The sequence below is a fragment of the Mesoplodon densirostris genome, chromosome 17 (genome assembly GCF_025265405.1).
Source record: "Mesoplodon densirostris isolate mMesDen1 chromosome 17, mMesDen1 primary haplotype, whole genome shotgun sequence".
Classification (NCBI taxonomy): domain Eukaryota; kingdom Metazoa; phylum Chordata; class Mammalia; order Artiodactyla; family Ziphiidae; genus Mesoplodon; species Mesoplodon densirostris.
In genome coordinates this window covers 32,968,705-32,989,527 of record NC_082677.1, presented here as the reverse complement: position 1 = coordinate 32,989,527, position 20,823 = coordinate 32,968,705, and the positions used below count along the sequence as shown (strand labels likewise).

The following is a 20,823-nucleotide window of genomic DNA, read 5'->3' as shown; positions in this document are numbered from 1 at the left end:
AGTGCTATCTTGGACTTTTTAAATATTTATGGGCTGGTTTAGAGAGCTCCTCTTCAAATCAGTCGAAACTTGGGAATAAGATCAAGAGCTCTCAGAGTTGAATATGCTAAGATGTAGTAGGGTATGCAGACTTGTTTATTCATCCTTTTATCCATTCATTCATGAAGCCTTTATTGAGGGCTTAGTACTATTATAGGAATAGAGAAATGAATAATCTGTCTCTGCCCTTTGGGAACAGTGGGGAAACAGATGTGTACACAGCCAGTATACAGTTGTAGTGCAGTGATATGGGCTGGAATGGCACAGTGGTAAGGTCAACTTTGGTCTTTGAGAAGACTTCATAGAGAAGGTGACTTTTCAGCTGAGTTTTAAAGGACAGGTTGGAATACAGGCTGGCAGGAGTGGTAGTAATTTTTTTACTCTAATAATTTTACTTCCTGGATATCAGTGGAATGGATTCCTAGTGGAAGTGTCAAGTTGGCAAGTAGAAAGCCACTGTTGATGTCTTCAGATAATTTTTGTGTATGGGTAGTATTGGTCTATGTCTTAAAAATAGTCTGATACTTATTTACAGAGCTAATTTATATTTCCTTTCAAGCATATAGTATTATAATATTTGAATATATGCAATTAGAAACTGTATTTGAGTAGATGTGGGTATATATAACTTTGAGGTATTTTGAATATTAAATTCTTTTAAAATGTATTTGTGCTCTTTTCCTTTGAGTGGGTATTTTCCTTACTATCTTATACCATGGTATTAAATTACAGAAATTCATACTTGTTTTTAGTGTAGGGGACTGCTCTTTGAAATAACAGTGTTGGGAAGAGTCTGGGTTTTAAAATTTAATATATAAAAAGCATAATGTCTGGAATTCTCCGTGATATGCTGTGTTAATTATTCCTTATTTAAAATATCGTTGAGAAGGATTTAGAAGTGCAAGATGCAGTAGCTTGTGTCCTGGGCATGGAAGGTAGGAAGCTATTCATTAATTAACCCAGTTAACAAATATTAATAGAACACCCACTACATGCTTAGGACCATGCCAAGTTCCAGGAACATTTAGTGAATAAAACAACAATTCTTGTCCTCAAGGACTTAAAGGTTTGTTGAGTAAACATATGTATGATGAAAGGCAGTTTCAGAGTAGTATACATATAATATAATGGAAAGCACTAGGTCTGAGGGCGTCTAATCCAGTTTTGAGGTGTCAGAAAGGCTCCTATATGAGATGTAGTTCAAACTGAAAGCTAAGGATTGAGCTGAAATTAGCCAGATAAAGGGGATGGGATAGGAGTTGTGGGTGTGGATAGGTTCTAGGCATGAGGGATAGCTTGTGCATGTGTAGAAGACTCTAGGTTATTCATTATATCTAGATCATATAAGGGTGGTGGAGTAGTGAAAAGATTGTCTGGAGAGGAAGTAAGATTTAGATTAAAGTGGACCTTTGAGCCATGGTAAGATATTTGAGGGTCATCCTCTGAGTAATGGGGTTACAAAGGCTGAAGGTTTTAAGCACAGGAGTGAGGGACATGATTTGATTTGTGTTTCGGCAAGATCAAATTGACATCAGTGCAGAGAGTAGCTCGGGGTGGGGTAGAGGTAGGGGGCAGTGAAGACACAGGGACTAGTTTGGAGGCTGCAGCAATTGTTTAGGTGGCCTGAACTAGGGTAGTGGCAGTAGGGGCAGAGGGCAGAGAGAAGATAAATTGAGAAGATACAGTCCACGTGGTTTGATTTATGTTTCCTAGTTAATTTTCATTAAAGTTATTACAATTAAAATCACTTTTCTACTGACCAGAGTCAATATCAGAAGTCATAATCAATCCACATCTTCACTAAGCACCTGTGTGCTTCTCCCCCATCCAGGTCTGTTTATTTTTTTAATCTGACAGTATCTCCCAACTTCTCCAGCCTTCGAAAACCCTCCTACTTTGCTCTTTGGAACTCAAAGCCTGTTACCTTTGAATGTTTGCTTTCCTCTTGCTTTACTTGAAACTTAGGGGTTATTTGAGGACTTTATTTTCCTGGTAGCTCTTCATTCAAAAGCTTCCAGCTCTTCTTGAGCATTTTTATTTCATTTCTCCATGTTGGTCTCAACTGTAGGTCATCTAGTCCCTCCCATTGATTCACTGCAAGCATTAGAACTTGAGTTACTTTCTTTTCCACCACTATTTCTGTTATTATTCCATATCTACCTACCAGGGACTCTTAACCTGTGGTCCATGGACCACCAAGGGGTCTGTGGTAGAATTCATGGTGTTATTGAACTTAATGGGAAAGGATTAAATCTTTTTAATTAACCTTTAAGTGAAACTTAGTATTTAAAAAAATTATAAACATAGGCAAAACAAAAAAACAAATAAGCAACTGAACACATGCACAGTAGGATTGGACTTGTTACTTTATCACAGATAAAGAAAGACTGAGGCCTTCGTTCTTCCCTACGTGGGCATTTCCATTGGCTGCTCTGCACATGGCACTTGGCTGTGGAATACATACTTCATGTGGTAACTTATTTTCAAGCAATTTAAAGGAATTTCAATAATATAATGTTTCTCATTTAATGATATTAAAATACTGTATGAAATCTAAATGTGAGCAAATCATTGTAAGTAGTTAATTTTTTTTGGGGGGGTGGTACTTTTTCATCTTTTCAAAGAAGCGTCTGGCTAAAGAACTTTTCATAAATTTCAATAATACAAGTTAAAAGTGGGAAATGCCCATTTGTAATATTTAGGAACATTGAAGGTAGAATGAGGTAGTTGGTGGGTTTGTGGGAATTGTTATTGGGTGATTGTACCTATGACTGGGGTGGTTAGCTTATCACACCTGAAACAATGAACGGCCAGTTTTCCTCCCCACAACGATGTCTCTTTGTAATAGTGATGTCACCAGCATTTTAGTAAAGACCATGGAACAACTCAGGTACACTGCTTCGCTTGTAACATGCACCATCTCCTGTAATTCTCATATCAGCCTCACCAGGTTCCCTGTGTATCCCCTTTCCAAAGCCTCTCTTGAGGTTCCTTCTCAACCCTGGAATTAATCGCTGGTCTCTATCTGTTGCTAATTTACTTATGATTTTCTTGAGGGCCTTTACAGTACTTTATTTGTAATTTGTTATTATATTTTTCCCTTAAGTGGTAAACATTTATGGGATGGCACTATGTTTTATGTGTTTTATCTCTAGTAATTGCTTATTTATCCATACCTTCAAGTACTTATTGACTGCTAGCTTTCTGCCAGCAACTGTTCTATAGGCTGAACACACAACAATGGCTGTAACAGTTACCTGCTGCTGTGTAACAAACTAAGCCGAAACAGCAAACATTTATTATCTCGTATTGTTTCTGTGGGTCAGGAGTTTGGAATTTGCTTAGCTGGGTGGTTCTGACTTGGTGTCTCAGGAGGTTGCGGTGAAGATGTTGTCTACAGCTCTCATATCTGAAGGTTTGACTGGGGCTTCCGGGATGGCTTAAGCACATGGCTGTTGGCAAGACGCCTCCCTGCTTCTCTAGCTTCTTTAGCTCAGTTCTTTGCCCTTTGGGCCTCCCCCTAGGTCTTCTTGAGTGTCCTTGTGATCTGGCAGCTGGCATATCCTAGAGTGAGTGATCCAAGAGGGAGCAAGACAAAGGCTGTAATGTCTCTTATGACCTAGTCTTGGAAATGACACTCCATAGTTTTCACAGTGTGCTGTTGGTTACACAAGTCAGGGGATCATTGGGGGCTGTCCTAGAGACTGGCCACCACAACTAAGACAGTTGATGGTTTGTGTAGCATGGAACTTACATTTTGGTGGGAAAGAGGCAGAGTCAACACTTACAAAATATATGAAAATTATAGGTTTTTGTAAGTCATATGTCAGGACATATGAACGAAATAAATTGTGTGCTGTGACAGAGAAAGGGGAGTGGGTGAGCTCATGTTCTACTTTAGATAGAGTGGTCAGCCTTTTAACCTGAAGCTGAAAGGTGAGAAGTAGTTTTATTTCATATTAACAACTCACTGCCATATTAATTAAGTGTGGTGTACCACCTGCAAATAGCACTATAATAGAATTCCCTCAGTCTTCTGTGTATCTAACCAGTTCTTCACCAAAGATAATATCCTGGAAATTTTAAGTAGTTTGGTTAGGGTAACCCAGCAAGCAAGGGGCTGGGCAGGATTCAGAAGTCAGACTCTGGAGCCATGTTTTTAATCAGCAAGTTGCTTGGTTAGTAATAAAGATAATTAAAAAGCCAAGTTACTTTAGCTGTTAAGTTTTTTCCTTCTCTTAAATGTAGTACAAGATTGCATGAAAATTGATAATTTTAAGTGATATATTTTTCTGGATTTCAGGTATTGATCACAAATAGTTTTTCTGACTTTTCAAATTCTAAGATGACTAATAATTACATATCTTCCTTTTTTTAAAAACATCTTTATTAGAGTATAATTGCTTTACAATGGTGTGTTAGTTTCTGCTTTATAACAAAGTGAATCAATTATATACATATGTCCCCATATCTCTTCCCTCTTGCATCTCCCTCCCTCCCACCCTTCCTATCCCACCCCTCTAGGTGGTCACAAAGCACCGAGCTGATCTCCCTGTGCTATGTGGCTGCTTCCCACTAGCTATCTGTTTTACGTTTGGTAGTGTATATGTGTCCATGACACTCTCTCACTTTGTCCCAGTTTACCCTTCCCCCTCCCTGTATACTTAAGTCCATTCTCCAGTAAGTCTACATCTTTATTCCCATCTTGCCCCTAGGTTCTTCTGACCACTTTTTTTTCTTCTTTTAGATTCCATATATGTGTGTTAGCATACGGTATTTGTTTCCCTCTTTCTGACTGACTTCACTCTATATGACAGTCTCTAGGTCCATCCACCTCACTAAAAATAACTCAGTTACATTCCTTTTTATGGCTGAGTAATATTCCATTGTGTATATGTGCCACGTCTTCTTTATCCATTTATCTGTTGATGGACACTTAGGTTGCTTCCATGTCCTGGCTATTGTCAATAGAGCTGCAGTGAACATTTTGGTACATGACTCTTTTTGAATTATGGTTTTCTCAGGGTATATGCCCAGTAGTGGGATTGCTGGGTCGTATGGTAGTTCTATTTTCAGTGTTTTAAGGAACCGCCATACTGTTCTCCAGAGTGGCTGTATCAATTTACATTCCCACCAACAGTGCAAGAGGGTTCCCTTTTCTCCACACCCTCTCCAGCATTTATTGTTTCTAGATTTTTTGATGATGGCCATTCTGACTGGTGGGAGAAGATATCTCATTGTAGTGTTGATTTGCATTTCTCTAATGATTAATGATGTTGAGCATTCTTTCATGGGTTTGTTGGCAATCTGTATATCTTCATTGGAGAAGTGTCTATTTAGGTCTTCTGCCCATTTTTGGATTGGGTTATTTGTTTTTTTTGATATTGAGTTGCATGAGTTGCTTGTATGTTTTGGAGATTAATGCTTTGTCAGTTGCTTCATTTGCAAATATTTTCTCCCATTCTGAGGGTTGTCTTTTCATCTTGTTTATGGTTTCCTTTGCTGTGCAAAAGCTTTTAAGTTGCATTAGGTCCCACTTGTTTATTTTTCTTGTTATTTCAATTTCTCTAGGAGTTGGGTGAAAATGGATCTTGCTGTGATATATGTTATAGAGTGTTCTGCCTATGTTTTCCTCTAAGAGTTTGATGGTGTCTGGCCTTACATTTAGATATTTAATCCATTTTGAGTTTATTTTTGTGTATGGTGTTAGGGAGTGTTCTAATTTCATTCTTTTACATGTAGCTGTCCAGTTTTCCCAGCACCACTTATTGAAGAGGCTGTCTTTTCTCCACTGTATATTCTTGCCTCCTTTATCAAAGATAAGGTGACCATCTATGTGTGGGGTTACCTCTGGGCTTTCTATCCTGTTCCATTGATCTATATTTCTGTTTTTGTGCCGGTACCATACTCTCTCTATTTCTGTAGCTTTGTAGTATAGTCTGCAGTCAGGGAGCCTGATTCCTCCAGCTCCGTTTTTCTTTCTCAAGATTGCTTTGGCTATTCGGGGTCTTTTGTGTTTCCATACAAATTGTGAAATTTTTTGTTCTAGTTCTGTGAAAAATGCCAGTGGTGGTTTGATAGGGATTGCATTGAATCTGTAGATTGCTTTGGGTAGTAGTCATTTTCACAATGTTGATTCTTCCAATGCAAGAACATGGTATATCTCTCCATCTATTTGTATCATCTTTAATTTCTTTCATCAGTGTCTTATAATTTTCTGCATACAGGTCTTTTGTCTCCCTAGGTAGGTTTATTCCTAGGTATTTTATTCTTTTTGTTGCAATGGTAATGGGAGTGTTTTCTTTTCTTTCTTTTTTTTTTTTCGGTATGTGGGCCTCTCACTGTTGTGGCCTCTCCCGTTGCGGAGCACAGGCTCAGGACGCGCAGGCTCAGCGGCCATGGCTCACGGGCCCAGCCGTCCGCTGGCACGTGGGATCTTCCCAGACCAGGGCACGAACCCGTGTCCCTTGCATCGGCAGGCGGTCTCTGAACCACTGCGCCACCAGGGAAGCCCGGGAGTGTTTTCTTAATTTCACTTTCAGATTTTTCATCATTAGTGTATAGGAATGTAAGTGATTTCTGTGCATTAATTTTGTATCCTGCTGCTTTACCAAATTCATTGATTAGCTCTAGTAGTTTTGTGGCAGCATCTTTAGGATTCTCTATGTATAGTATTATGTCACCTGTAAACAGTGACAGCTTTACTTCTTCTTTTCTGATTTGGATTCCTTTTATTTCTTTTTCTTCTCTGATTGCTGTGACTAAAATTTCCAACACTATGTTGGATAATAGTGGTGAGAGTGGGCACCCTTGTCTCGTTCCTGATATTCGTGGAAATGGTTTCAGTTTTTCACCATTGAGGACGATGTTGGCTGTGGGTTTGTCATATATGGCCTTTATTATGTTGAGGAAATTTCCCTCTATGCCTACTTTCTGGAAGGTTTTTTTTTTTTATCATAAACAGGTGTTGAATTTTGTCGAAAGCTTTTTCTGCATCTATTGAGATGATCATATGTTTTTTTTTCTTCAGTTTGTTAATATGGTGTATCATGTTGATTGATTTCCTTATATTGAAGAATCCTTGCATTCCTGGGATAAACCCCACTTGATCATAGTGTATGATCCTTTTAATATGCTGTTGGATTCTGTTTGCTAGTATTTTTTTTTTTTTTTTTCTGTACACGGGCCTCTCACTGCTGTGGCCTCTCCCGTTGCGGAGCACAGGCTCCGGACGCGCAGGCTTAGCGGCCATGGCTCACGGGCCCAGCCGATCCGCAGCATGTGGGGTCTTCCCAGACCGAGGCATGAACCCGTGTCCCCTGCATCGTCAGGTGGACTCTCAACCACTGCGCCACCATGGGAGTCCTGTTTGCTAGTATTTTGTTGATGTTTTTTGCATCTATGTTCATCAGTGATATTGGCCTGTAGTTTTCTTTCTTTGTGATATCTTTTTCTGGTTTTGGTATCAGAGTGATGGTGGCCTCGTAGAATGAGTTTGGGAGTGTTCCTCCCTCTGCTATATTTTGGAAGAGTTTGAGAAGGATAGGTGTTAGCTCTTCTCTAAATGTTTGATAGAATTCGCCTGTGAAGACATCTGGTCCTGGGCTTTTGTGTGTTGGATGATTTTTAATCACAGTTTCAATTTCAGTGCTTGTGATTTTGGTCTGTTCATATTTTCTGTTTCTTCCTGGTTCAGTGTCGGAAGGTTGGGCATTTCTAAGAATTTTTCCATTTCTTCCAGGTTGTCCAATTTATTGGTATATAGTTGCTTGTAGTAATCTCTCATGATCCTTTGTATTTCTGCAGTGCCTGTTGTTACTTCTCCTTTTTCATTTCTACTTCTATTGATTTGAGTCTTCTCCCTTTTTTTCTTGATGAGTCTGGCTAAAGGTTTATCAATTTTGTTTATCTTCTCAAAGAACCAGCTTTTAGTTTTATTGATCTTTGCTATCATTTCCTTCATTTCTTTTTCATTTATTTCTGATCTGATCTTTATGATATCTTTCCTTCTGCTAACTTTGGAGTTTTTTTGTTCTTCTTTCTGTAATTGCTTTAGGTAGAAGGTTAGGTTGTTTATTTGAGATGTTTCTTGTTTCTTAAGGTAGGCTTGTATAGCTATAAAGTTCCCTCTTAGAACTGCTTTTGCTGCATGCCATAGTTTTTGGGTCATGTGTTTCCATTGTCATTTTTTTCTAGGTATTTTTTGATGTCTTGTTTGATTTCTTCAGTGATCTCTTGGTTATTATGTAGTGTGTTGTTTAGCCTCCATGTGTTTGTATTTCTTACAGATTTTTTTTTTTCCTGTGATTGATATCTAGTCTCATAGCATTGTGGTCGGAAAAGATACTTGATACAATTTCAATTTTCTTAAATTTACTAAGGCTTATTTGTGACCGAAGATATGATTTATCCTGGAGAATGTTCCATGAGCACTTGACAAGAATGTGTATTCTGTTGTTTTTGGATGGAATGTCCTATAAGTATCAGTTAAGTCTATCTTGTTTAATGTATCATTTAAAGCTTGTAGTTCCTCATTTATTTTCATTTTGGATGATCTGTCCATTGGTGAAAGTGGGGTGTTAAAGTCCTCTACTATGATTTTGTTACTGTGGATTTCCCCTTTTATGGCTTTTAGTATTTGCCTTATGTACTGAGGTGCTCCCATGTTGAGTGCATAAATATTTACATTTGTTATATCTTCTTCTTGGATTGATCCCTTGATCATTATGTAGTGTCCTTCTTTGTCTCTTGTAATAGTCTTTGTTTTAAAGTCTATTTTGTCTGATATGAGAATTGCTACTCCAGCTTTCTTTTGATTTCCATTTGCATGGAATATCTTTTTCCATCCCATCACTTTCAGTTTGTATGTGTCCCAGGTCTGAAGTGGGTCTCTTGTAGATAGCATATATAAGGGTCTTGTTTTTGTATCCACTCAGCCAGTCTATGTCTTTTGGTTGGAGCATTTAATCCATTTACATTTAAGGCATTTATCGATATGTATGTTCCTATTACCATGTTCTTAATTGTTTTGGGTTTATTATTGTAGGTCTTTTCCTTCTCTTGTGTTTCCTGCCTAGAGAAGTTCCTATAGCATTTGTTGCAAAGCTGGTTCGGTGGTGCTGAATTCTCTTAGCTTTTGCTTGTCTGTAAAGGTTTTAATTTCTCCATCAAATCTGAATGACATCCTTGCTGGGTAGAGTAATCTTGGTTGTAGTTTTTTCTCCTTCATCACTTTAAATGTATCCTGCCACTCCCCTCTGGCTTGCAGAATTCCTGCTGAAAGATCAGCTGTAAACCTTATGCGGATTCCCTTATGTCTTGTTTTTCCCTTGCTGCTTTTAATATTTTTTCTTTGTATTTAATTTTTGATACTTTGATTAATGTGTGTCTTGGCATGTTTCTCCTTGGATTTATCCTGTATGGGACTCTCTGTGCTTCCTGGACTTTATTAACTATTTCCTTTCCCATATTCGGGAAGTTTTCAACTATAATCTCTTCCAATATTTTCTCAGTCCCTTTCTTTTTCTTTTCTTCTGGGACCCCTGTAGTTCGAATGTTGGTGGGTTTAATGTTGTCCCAGAGGTCTCTGAGACTGTCCTCAATTCTTTTCATTCTTTTTTCTTTATTCTGCTCTGCAGTAGTTATTTCCACTATTTTATCTTCTAGGTCACTTATCTGTTCTTCCACCTCAGTTATTCTGCTATTGATCCTTTCTATAGAATTTTAAATTTCATTTATTGTGTTGTTCATCACTGTTTGTTTGCTCTTTATTTCTTCTAGGTCCTTGTTATATGATTCTTGTATTTCCTCTATTCTATTTCCAAGATTTTGGATCATCTTTACTATCATTATTCTGAATTCTTTTTCAGGTAGACTGCCTATTTCCTCTTCATTTGTTAGGTCTGGTGGGTTTTTACCTTGCTCCTTCATCTGCTGTGTGTTTTTCTGTCTTCTTATTTTGCTTATCTTACTGTGTTTGGGTCTCCTTTTCGCAGGCTGCAGGTTCATAATTCCCGTTGTTTTTGGTGTCTGTCCTCATTGACTAAGGTTGGTTCAGTGGGTTGTGTAGGCTTCCTGGTGGAGGGGAATGGTGCCTGTGTTCTGGTGGATGAGGCTGGATCTTGTCTGTCTGGTGGCAGGTCCACGTCTGGTGGTGTGTTTTGGGGTGTCTGTGGCCTTATTATGATTTTAGGTAGCCTCTCTGCTAATGGATGGGTTTGTGTTCCTGTCTTGCTAGTTGTTTTGCATAGGGTGTCCAGCACTGTAGCTTGCTGGTCGTTGAGTGAAGCTGGGTCTTGGTGTTGAGATGGAGATCTCAGGGAGATTTTCGCCGTTTGATATTATGTGGAGCTGAGAGGTCTCTTGTGAACCAGTGTCCTGAACTTGGCTCTCCCACCTCAGTGGCCCAGCCCTGGTGCCTGGGTGCAGCACCAAGAGCCTTTCATCCACATGGCTCAGAAAAAAAGGGAGAAAAAAAAAGGAAGAAAGAAGAAGATTAAAAAAAAAAGTAAAATAAAATAAAATAATTAAAAAATAAAAAATAATTATTAAGAAAAAAATTTTTTTTAATTAAAAAAAATAACAAAAAAATAAAAAACCAGACAGACAGCTCCCCGGTCAAATGGTAAAAGCAAAGCTATACAGACAAAATCACACACAGAAGCATACATATAGACACTCACAAAAAGAGAAAAAGTGAAAAAAATATATACATCGTTGCTCCCAAACTCCATCTCCTCAATTTCAGATGGTTCCTTGTCTATTCAGGTATTCCACAGATGCAGGGTACATCAAGTTGATTGTGGAGATTTAATCCGCTGCTTCTGAGGCTGCTGGGAGAAATTTCCCTTTCTCTTCTTTGTTCGCACAGCTCCTGGAGTTCAGGTTTGGATTTGGCTCCGCCTCTGCGTGTAGGTCGCCTGAGGGCATCTGTTCTTCACTCAGACAGGATGGGGTTAAAGGAGCATTTGCTTCGGGGGCTCTCAGTGAGGCCGTGGGGAGGTAGGGGTACGGATGCGGGGCGAGCCTGGAGCGGCAGAGGCCGGCGGAACGTTGCACCAGCCTGAGGCGTGCCATGCGTTCTCCCGGGGAACTTGTCCCTGGATCACGGGACTCTGGCAGAGGCGGGCTGCACAGGCTCCCGGGAGGGGCAGTGTGGATACTGACTTGTGCTTGCACACAGGCATCTTGGTGGCGGCAGCAGCAGCCTGAGCGTCTCATGCCTGTCTCTGGAGCTCCTTTAAGCGGCGCTCTTAATCCCGTCTCCTTGCGCACCAGGAAACAGGCAAGAAAAAGTCTCTTGCCTCTTCGGCAGCTCCAGACTTTTCGCGGACTCCCTCCTGGCTACCTGGGGCGCATAAGTCCCCTTCAGGCTGTGTTCACGCAGCCAAACCCAGTCCTCTCCCTGCGATCGGACCGAAGCCCAAGCCTCAGCTCCCAGCCCCCACCCGTCCTGGCGGGTGAGCAGACAAGCCTCTCGGTCTGGTGAGTGCTGGTCGGCACCGATCCTCTGTGCGGGAATCTCTCTGCTTTGCCCTCCGCACCCCTGTGGCTGCGCTCTCCTCCACGGTTCCGAAGCTTACCCCCTCCGCCACTCGCAGTCTCCGCCGGCGAAGGGGCTTCCTAGTGTGTGGAAACCTTTCCTCCTTCACGGCTCCCTCCCAGTGGTGCAGGTCCCGTCCCTGTCCTTTTGTCTCTGTTTATTCTTTTTTCTTTTGCCCTACCCAGGTACGTGGGGGAGTTTCTTGCCTTTTGGGAGGTCTGAGGTCTTTTGCCAGCGTTCAGTAGGTGTTTTGTAGCAGTTGTTCCACATGTAGACATATTTCTGATGTATTTGTGGGGAGGAAGGTGATTTCCACGTCTTACTTTCCGCCATCTTGAAGCTTCTCCCCTTCCTTTCGTTTTTAAATTAAAAATAATCACTGCCCTGTTAGCATTTAAGACATTGCAACAGTAAAAACTGTGTTTTCACTCTTACAGTGTTATACAATTGCTAAACATCCAGATAGAGGTTTAAATTTTTTAAAACTGTCATTACTGATTATCAGTATAATACTCAGTAGAGTGCTCATTTACCTTCCCCTGAAGATAAGTGATATGAATTTACAAAACTCAGTACACCCCAGACACAGCTGAAGCCATATTAATTGTGTGTAGTACCACCTCCAAACAGCATTATAATAGGATTCCCTCAGTCTTCTGTGTATTTAACCAGTTCTTCAACAAATGCAGATTGTGTACTTCACCTACTTGGGTTGTGTTTCTAGCTGAACTTTAAGAGAATTTCAGGTGAAATTAGGAGTGGCAGTCCAAGTGCACATTGTAAAACACATACACTTGCAGCGAAATTGCCAAGTTAAATAACGATTGACTTACAGTTAGTATGATGGGGATTTCTATCGTGTTTTTATGTACAAAAGTATTTTAAAAGTTTGCCTTTATGTTCTCTTGTGTCTTGGTTTAAGCAAATTGTATGTGTAATTCCATGAAAGATCAATTAGGAGTGGTTTTTTTTTTCCCATTTATGAGTGGAGTCATAGTATCATCCCTTAAAAAAAATGAAACTTCTTTAGAACATGTACAGTGATTTGATAGTAAAGATAGTAAAGTTCACTCTGTACGTAGCTTGTAATAGTGCCCAGATTATTTGGAAACTACTTGTAGTGCTCAGTAGAGCATCACATACCTGGGAATGCTTTTACTTTAAGCCCGAGGTATTCAACAAATTCAGTTTACTGTTCTAATATAGGAGGAAGGATTGAATTTATTTTTCTCCCATGGCTCCTTCCTTATTTTGTCTTTCATTCCTTTCTAATCAGGGAAAATAAATAAAAGCATTGAAATTATGAAACACTGATCTTAGTTAGAAGTTGGAAAAGGGATATGCTAATTTTTCCTATCTTGCCTTTAGCTAGCTAGGCTAGTGGGCCAGTGCACATTTGTTTAAACACTTGGATAGAAGGCAACCCTCCCGCAGAGTTTAGGTGCTAAGCACGTGGGGGAGGTGTGCTGATTTTGTATTATTGTACAAATTCTGGTATTGTTTAGTGATACAAATGCAGTCCTACATCTAAAAACATAATGGGTTGATTTTTTTTTCTTTATGCTATTTTTTTAGGCTAAATACTATGGCATTTTTATGTTTAAAAGTGTTTTGGAGCTTGTTCTTTGATATTTAAACAAATAGTTTCCTCATTGAAGGATTAAACAAATACATTCAACCTGATGCTTCATTTCAAGCTCTTAGCACAGTGTGTAGATATAGAAGGGGCTCAATAAATATTAGTCATTGTTATTTTTATGACTTTCAGAGATTTTTATTTAAAATTTTTTGACTTTTGGTGAAAACTAAAATTTTGATGAAAACTAAAATTTTGATTTCTTCTACACTGTTGGAAGTTAAGTATTCACAAATTAGCTTGTGAATTGCTTAAACTTACTATTCCCATTCATTGACATGTTTACATTTATAATATTGATGTTGCATTAATGACATTTTGCTTAATTTCACTTCATTATAAGTTTAGCATATTAATTAACTTTGTGTGTGTGTGTGTTTGTGTGTGTGTGTGGTGTGTGAAGAGGAGTTAGCATAGTTTCTACACTCAAGAATTGATATTACATGTATAGAAATGATGGCAATGAAGTAGTGATTCAGAAGACAGAGGAACCAGCCCCATTTCTTAAAACAGCTGTTGGGTGTCCCTAGTTTTTTAAAACAAGTATCAAGGATTGGAGTACTGATGTACATAGAGACATAACTTCTGGACATATATTCATGTGGAGATAATTTTATGTTTCTGGGTTATTTCAAAGCAGGGAAAGTTTATGTTGGTGAGTTAGAGGGCCCTCTTCTTTGCTACTGTGATACACTGTATACACTTCTTGCTACATTGTCTACATAGCTTTATAATTACCTGTCTATGTGCTTGTCTCCTCCACTGGACTGTTACTTGTTATTTACGTTCTAAATAGCTCATTTATCTTTGTATCACCAACTTCTAATAGAGCAAACTCTCCATTGCTCTTCATTTCTTTTTGTAAATATGGGATTCCATTTCTATCAATTCTGCCTGAAAAGCTTCTTTTTACACTTTTTGTAGAGGAGATCTGCTGCAGACAGATTCTCTAGCTTTTGTCTGTCTGGAAATGTCTTTCTTTTGCTTCTATTTATGAAAAGTATTTTTACTAAACATAGAATTCTAGGGTAAGGGTATTTTCCTTTCAGTACCTCAAAGATGCCATTCCATTGTCTTTTGCTGGCATTGTTTCTGGTGAGAAATTTTCATTTGTATCATTTTTGTTCTATATATAATGTCTTCTTTTCTCTGGCTGTACTTTTGTGGTTTGCCATTTATTTTTAATTTTCAGCAGTTTGACTATGAGGCTCCTAGGTGTTTTTTTGTTTGTTTGCTTTTTGTTTGTTATTTTGGTATTCTTTCTGGGGTTTGCTGAGCTTCTTGGATCTGTGAATTGATACATGTATATGTCTATCTGTCTATCTACCTATCTATCTATCTATCCTCTCTCTTCTGCTTCTGGACCCCAGTTACACTTGTGTTACAACATTTCATATTGTATCACGGATTGTGGTTACTCTATTCTTTTTTTTCCCTTTTCCCATTTTTTTTTTCCTTTTTGTTTCAGTTTAGATACTTTCTATTGATATGTGTTTAGGTTCACCAATTCTTTCCTCAGCAATGTTCAGGTTCTGTTAGGCCATCTAATGAATTCTTCATTTCTGATACATTTTTCATTCTAATAGATTAAAAAAAAATAGTATCCATGGTTTGCTGCTGAAATTCTCCATCCTTCATGCATGATGGCCACTCTTCATTATATCCTTTAGCATATTTTTATAAATCTTATTTTAAGTAGGCTGTTTAGTAATTCTACCCTCTGGGCCATCTCTAGGTGATTTCTTTTGACTATGGGCACATTTCTCGCTCCTTTGTGTGTCTAGCAATATTTGATTGTATGGTGGACATTTTATTTAATTACAGTAGAAATTAAATAATATTTGCTTCCAAGAAAGGGCATGCCCTTCTTTCAGGCTGTTGGAATGGGGTCTGAGTCACTGTGATCTCTAGTTGAGCTGGATTTGGTTTCCTGCTGCTTCAGTTTTTTATTCAACTCATCTGTGGCCTCAGATGTTTTGAGGGCTTAGGATCTGAGTGCTAATGAGATTCTGGAAATCTGCTTTTTGACATTACAACTGAACTTTAGCTTTGAAAACCGTGGAATATTTCTTTCTGCTTTAAAGTTCTGATGTCCATTTTTAGGGTTACTGTAGCATTCTCTTTTTTGTTTTCAGTTCTATTGCTGGCTCTCTGTTTCTTCAGAGAGACCTGGTATCCTGCTCCCAGCCTTCGTGTGCTCTCTGTCAGCTGTGCTCAGCTGTTGTGTGCTCTCAGAAGGCCTGGATTTCTCTCAGTCTTCTGTCTGGTCCAGAGCCTTCGGAGAGCAGCTGCTTTGCATTGGGAGAGACCCCTCATGCCTCAGGGAGCAAGCATCCCGCTCAGCTTTCCTGCTCTGCCCCCAGCCATTGGCCTCCTACCCCATGTAGCTGGTGAAGACTTGAGGGAAAGAGTTGGTAAGAGGGTGCAGACTTGCTCCATGGTTGGGGCTTTATGACCGAGGCCCTTGGAATTCTAATCTCTCATGCCAGTACCCACGCAGCTGTCAAAGTTCATAAAAAAACTTGGCTGGTTTTTCTTTACCTTTATTTTTCTTCAGCTGTTCGTCAGGGATAAAAGCAGTTTGTCACGTCCCAGTATTTAGTTCTTACAGGTTTTCTTGTTTCCTCAGCTTCCTGATGGGTTGAAAACAGTAGCAAGTACAACTTTATAGGGTATCTGGCTTCTTTTGTTGTTAGGATGAGAACAGTGGTGTTTTGTGACTACTTTGTAATCCTGCCAGAAGCTGTCATATTGTTAGTACTTGAATGTTTAGTTCATGTTAGATGGATCATGTGTAAGTGTATAGTACATGGTGTTTTTCCTAGGGATTATCTCCAAAGTGAACTTAAAGACCTATTTTGAAAGATAATCATTATTATCTTTGCATATCATTATTTGAAAAAAGTCCTATTTTGAAAGATAATCATTATTATCTTTGCATATCATTATTTGAAAAAAGTCCTATTTCTTTAGTGAAGTGAATAATCAATACTGTGACTTACTGTCCTTTTAAACAGATAATTTTAAGTGTTATATTTCTTTAATGGGCTGTAGTAGCCCTATCCAGTAGAACCTTCTGTCATGATAGAAATGTACTTTGTGCGTGTACTGTGGGAGCCACTAGACTCTTGTGGTTCTTGAGCACTTGGTATGTGACTAGGGCAACTAAGGAACTGAATTAAAAAATTTAATTTACATTTAAATAACCACACATAGCTAGTAGCTACTACAATGAATAGTACAGGACTATGTACTACACATATATATGGTGAAAATAGTAGCTTAATGTGTGCACAGTTATGCTGAACAATTCCAGAATCATTGTGCTTTTTAAGTACACACTTCTTTACCTTTTTTGCTGGTTACCACTTGAAACACTGTATGTGTCTGGGTTCTCTGTTAGGAATAGAACTTGTGAAATTCAGGCAATTTTCAATGAATGAACAATTAACTTTGTAAACTAATCTATGCATTTTCAAATATCCGTGGACTATTTGATGATATAATTGTAGAAGAAATCTCATTGCAGCAAAAATCCAGTTTTAGTTCCTGAGGCTTTAGCTACTCTATAGTTGTTCATGAAGTTCAAATACAGACCAACCTGAATAAAGAGAAATGTGATGTCTATCAGGCCAACAAGTTATGGAGGTGTAAGTAAAAGTCAATTTTTAAAATGCCTAAATCATGCCCTGCTCCCCCACCTCCCCACCCCATAGTCTGTACTATGAAAAGGACACTGGATGAGGGGCTGGGGGGCAGGACACTGAGTACTAGTTAGATTGCCAACCACTAAATTAGCTAAGTTACCTTTGTAAAAATGCTTAATTTGTTAATGTGTAAAGCAAAAGTCACTTATTAGACTCTTAATTCTATAATCTTAAGATTAGAAGGAATCCTTTGAGGTTGTGTATCTCTTCTGCCTTTCGACAGGATGGTTATGAAGACTCTTATTTTTATATTTATTATTTCTTTTAATTTTAAAGATTAAGTGCTGAATTAATTGAATGCCTCCTGATGAAATCACAGTGATAATGTAATTGACCCTGTTTGTTTTTTCATTTTGGGAATTAGGTAAATATTGTTGGAGAAGAGAATACTTACGTGTGTGCTATTTATTTTATCTTTCTTCATAGCTGGACAGATTTGCCAGCATAAGAATTCCAGGGAGCAAGAAAGAAAGGACTCCACTTTCCAACCTGAAGACTGCATTTTCAAGCAATGATTGCTCTTCAGAGATGAATGAAAACATTCTAAAGCCACTGTCAGAGAAGGAACTCTTAGAGCTTTTTGAAAAGATGATGGTAAGAATTTTGATTCCTTATAAAACGTTTGATGTAAAAGAAAGACTTTGCTTCGACTCATGTTAATGGAACCACACATGTCTGAAACTCAGGTTCCATAGGTGATTTCTGATGTCACTAAGATAGTACTTAAGGCATAGAGTTTTAGGATTACAAAAATAAGAATCCGAAGAAAAATGTCATACCAGTTGTTTTACACAGAAATGCATAAAAACATAAACCTCTAAAGTATCAAATGATCTACTTTTTGCCTTAAATGGATTATCTAAGTGGTCTGTCTGGGTCGGTTGCATTTGAGAATGACGGTCACAGCTCTCTGCTGTGTGCATTGTTAAGCGTGCGGATTTTTGGACCTTGTTTGAGTCCTTTCTCAGTTCTCACGATAACCAGGTTTGCATAGTCCTGCAACAGTTAAATCTGCACTTGAACTCACTGAGTTTGGGGTGTGCCTTTGTAATTCTTTTATCACCACAAGTTGATATAATTTCAGTCTAGAACAAAAGAACGTAACCATTTTTGCTAGCCTTTGCATCTGTCAATGAGACTTGTATAAGGTAGATTTCTTCAAGACTACCTTTGAGGACTCAAGATAATAAAGTGCCCCCTCATTCACGTATCATATGTGGAGCCACTACCTAAATTATCCATGAGATTCTGGAATCGTACTTTTTTGGTTCACTTGTGACTACCTTGTTAAGAAAAATTTTTCTTTTGGTTCATAATTGCTGGTGTCATCTGAGTAAGTAAAGCAAGTAGGCCAGTGATGTTAGACATTTATGGAGGCTTACCGCAGCTAGTAGCTGTTAAAGTACAACTACCTAGGAAGTACAGAACATACTTGATGGTATTCTGTTCTGAACATGATGACTTTAGAAGTATTTTTCTGTTAGTCTTTCTTACCCTTCTCCTAGCTAAGAGTATCAATTTTAATTGTATGAACAGGGCAGATGGATTTTGACATTTTTGAAGTGTTTACATATTTTAATAACTGGGCCAGATCACTTGTTAAATCTTTTAAAAAATTTTTTACATTAATTAATTAATTTTATTTATTTATTTTTGGCTGTGTTGGGTCTTCGTTGCTGCCCGCAGGCTTTCTCTAGTTGCGGCGAGCGGGGGCCACTCTTCGTTGCAGTGTGTAGGCTGCTCGTTGCGGTGGCTTCTCTTGTTGTGGAGCACGGGCTCTATGCTCACGGGCTTCAGTAGTTGTGGCTTGTGGGCTCTAGAGCGCAGGCTCAGTAGTTGTGGTGCATGGGCTTAGTTGCTCCGTGGCATGTGGGATCTTCCTGGACCAGGGCTTGAAGCCGTGTCCCCTGCATTGTCAGGCGGATTCCTAACCACTGCGCTACCCGGGAAGCCCCACTTGTTAAATCTTAAACAGGTCTACTTGTTGGCAGAAGATTTTTTGCTGTCAAACTCACTTTACTCAGCTGAAGTAAAATGAATGATTGCTTTCTCAGGGCTGCCCAATTTGCTAATGAGTGAGTTTGTCACAACTAAAGGCTTTAAAAAAAATAAAGAATAGGTTTTTTTTTTTTTTTTTTTTTTCTCCCTTTCTGATACCTTGACCATATCACAGTGGTCAATGCAGGGAAAACCTGCTGGAGATTCTAAAACTGAGAAGGGTCTTTCTCCTTTAAATGTGGACTAGTGATATTTCTCAGGCTTGTCAGGTGGGATACCACATCTTTGACAAATTTAAAGCTGTTTTTATGTCTGGGGAGGATGCTAGATTTAGGTTGGGTTTTATTTTTGGCTTGCACCTATCCATACCATTTTTATTAATAAAAAGTCTTTTGAGGAAGCAACGTTGAATAATCTGCCATTTTCATTTTTTGGCATTTGCCAAAATGAGGTTTCATTTAGTTGTTGTATCTAGATTCTTTGTTTTGGCATTGTACAGTTTAAAAAAATCTTAACGTTATCAAAGGTACTTAGATGATTTTTTCCATGAAGTAAAATCTTTGTTTTGAAGAACACCTCTTTTCCCTCCTCAAGACGGTCCTTTGAAAGACAGTGTGTTGACTTGATTACTTAATGAATGCGAAGTACAGTGTAATCCTTCAACATTTGTACTCATTTCACTTTTATTTAGGAAATTAATTTAGCTGGTCGTTGGGTAACATTTTCAGTGCACTTTTTAAAAGTAGTGATGAATTTTTAGTTATGCTCCTTCTTAAGGGCTTTTTTTCCTCTTTGTCATCCAGTGAAAGCAGAATTTTTATCTGAAAGCTCATCTTGTTCTCTTTAGATCTTAGATATGTGAAATAGTTGTGTGAGCATTGCTGTGTATACAGCTTTGATTTATGGACATCAAATTTCAGTGGTTGCTCTTGAACTCACAGTAGATCTGTGTAGCTGGCTTTTTGACCGAGGTGAACATGGTAGGTACAGATTGAAAGTGACTTGTTTGTTCCAGCCATTGCCCCTTTAAACCAGCTCTTTCAGCTTATTCTTTCCTGCCCCTGGATAAAATTCACCACAGGTCCCAGAGTTTTCTGTTTGCTTTCAGTTAATGAAAACCCTAGTTTAATTTAAATAAGTTAACTTTTATCCAGAGAAAGCCTCTCACTTTCCCTCTTTGAAGGCTGCTCCACTTAAAGCCTCCAGTGCAGGCTGTGGTCGTGGCCGTGCTTGGGGCCGTGGTCAGGCCCGTGCTTGGGGCCGTGCTTCGGGCCGTGCTTGGGGCCGTGGTCGTGGCTGTGCTTGGGGTCATGGTCGTGGCCGTTCTTGGGGCCGTGCTTGGGGCTCTGGTGGGCTCTGCTCTGTTTCCCCGCACTGTGTTTCCCGTCTTTCCTGCTCTCCAGACTGAACCTATCTCCTCCAGGATGACATTGGAGATGAGGGGAGGAGGAATAAAAATATTTTGCTGGCTGAGGGTATTTATAATCTAGCACTGGTGCCATGGGATGTTGTGTTAGTTTTATTGCTGGCCGTGACAAATTGCCACAGATTTGGTGGCTTAAAACCACACCGCTGTATTGTCTCATAGTTCTGTAGGCTGAAGTCCAAGTCGACTCAGCTGGTTTCTGTAGGCTGACAAGGCTGAAATTGGTGTCAGAGGCTCTTATCAGAGGCTTTGGGGAGAATCCTCTTCTGATTTCATTTTGTTGGCAGAGTCCAGTTTCCCGATGTTGTAGGACTGAGGTCCCAGTTTTCTCCCTGATTGTCCTCTGGGGGCTGCCTTAGCTTTGAGAGGCCTCTTTCCTGTCCTTCACGTGGGCCCTTACATCTCAGATACATCAAATCCATCTCACACTTAGAATTTCTCTGAATTCCCCTTCTGTGGCATCTCTTGCCTCCAT

The 20,823-nt window shown here is 39.1% G+C and overlaps 1 protein-coding gene across 3 annotated transcripts in view; it reads left to right on the top strand.

Annotated features, from left to right (window-relative positions):
- DIAPH3 (diaphanous related formin 3) overlaps positions 1–20,823 on the top strand; it is a 550,032-nt gene that overhangs the window by 37,577 nt on the left and 491,632 nt on the right. For all 3 annotated transcript variants that reach the window (XM_060080302.1, XM_060080301.1, XM_060080303.1), the window contains one exon: positions 17,351–17,518. In XM_060080302.1, coding sequence (XP_059936285.1) covers positions 17,351–17,518 — 168 coding nt within the window. The remainder of the gene's footprint in view (positions 1–17,350; positions 17,519–20,823) is intronic.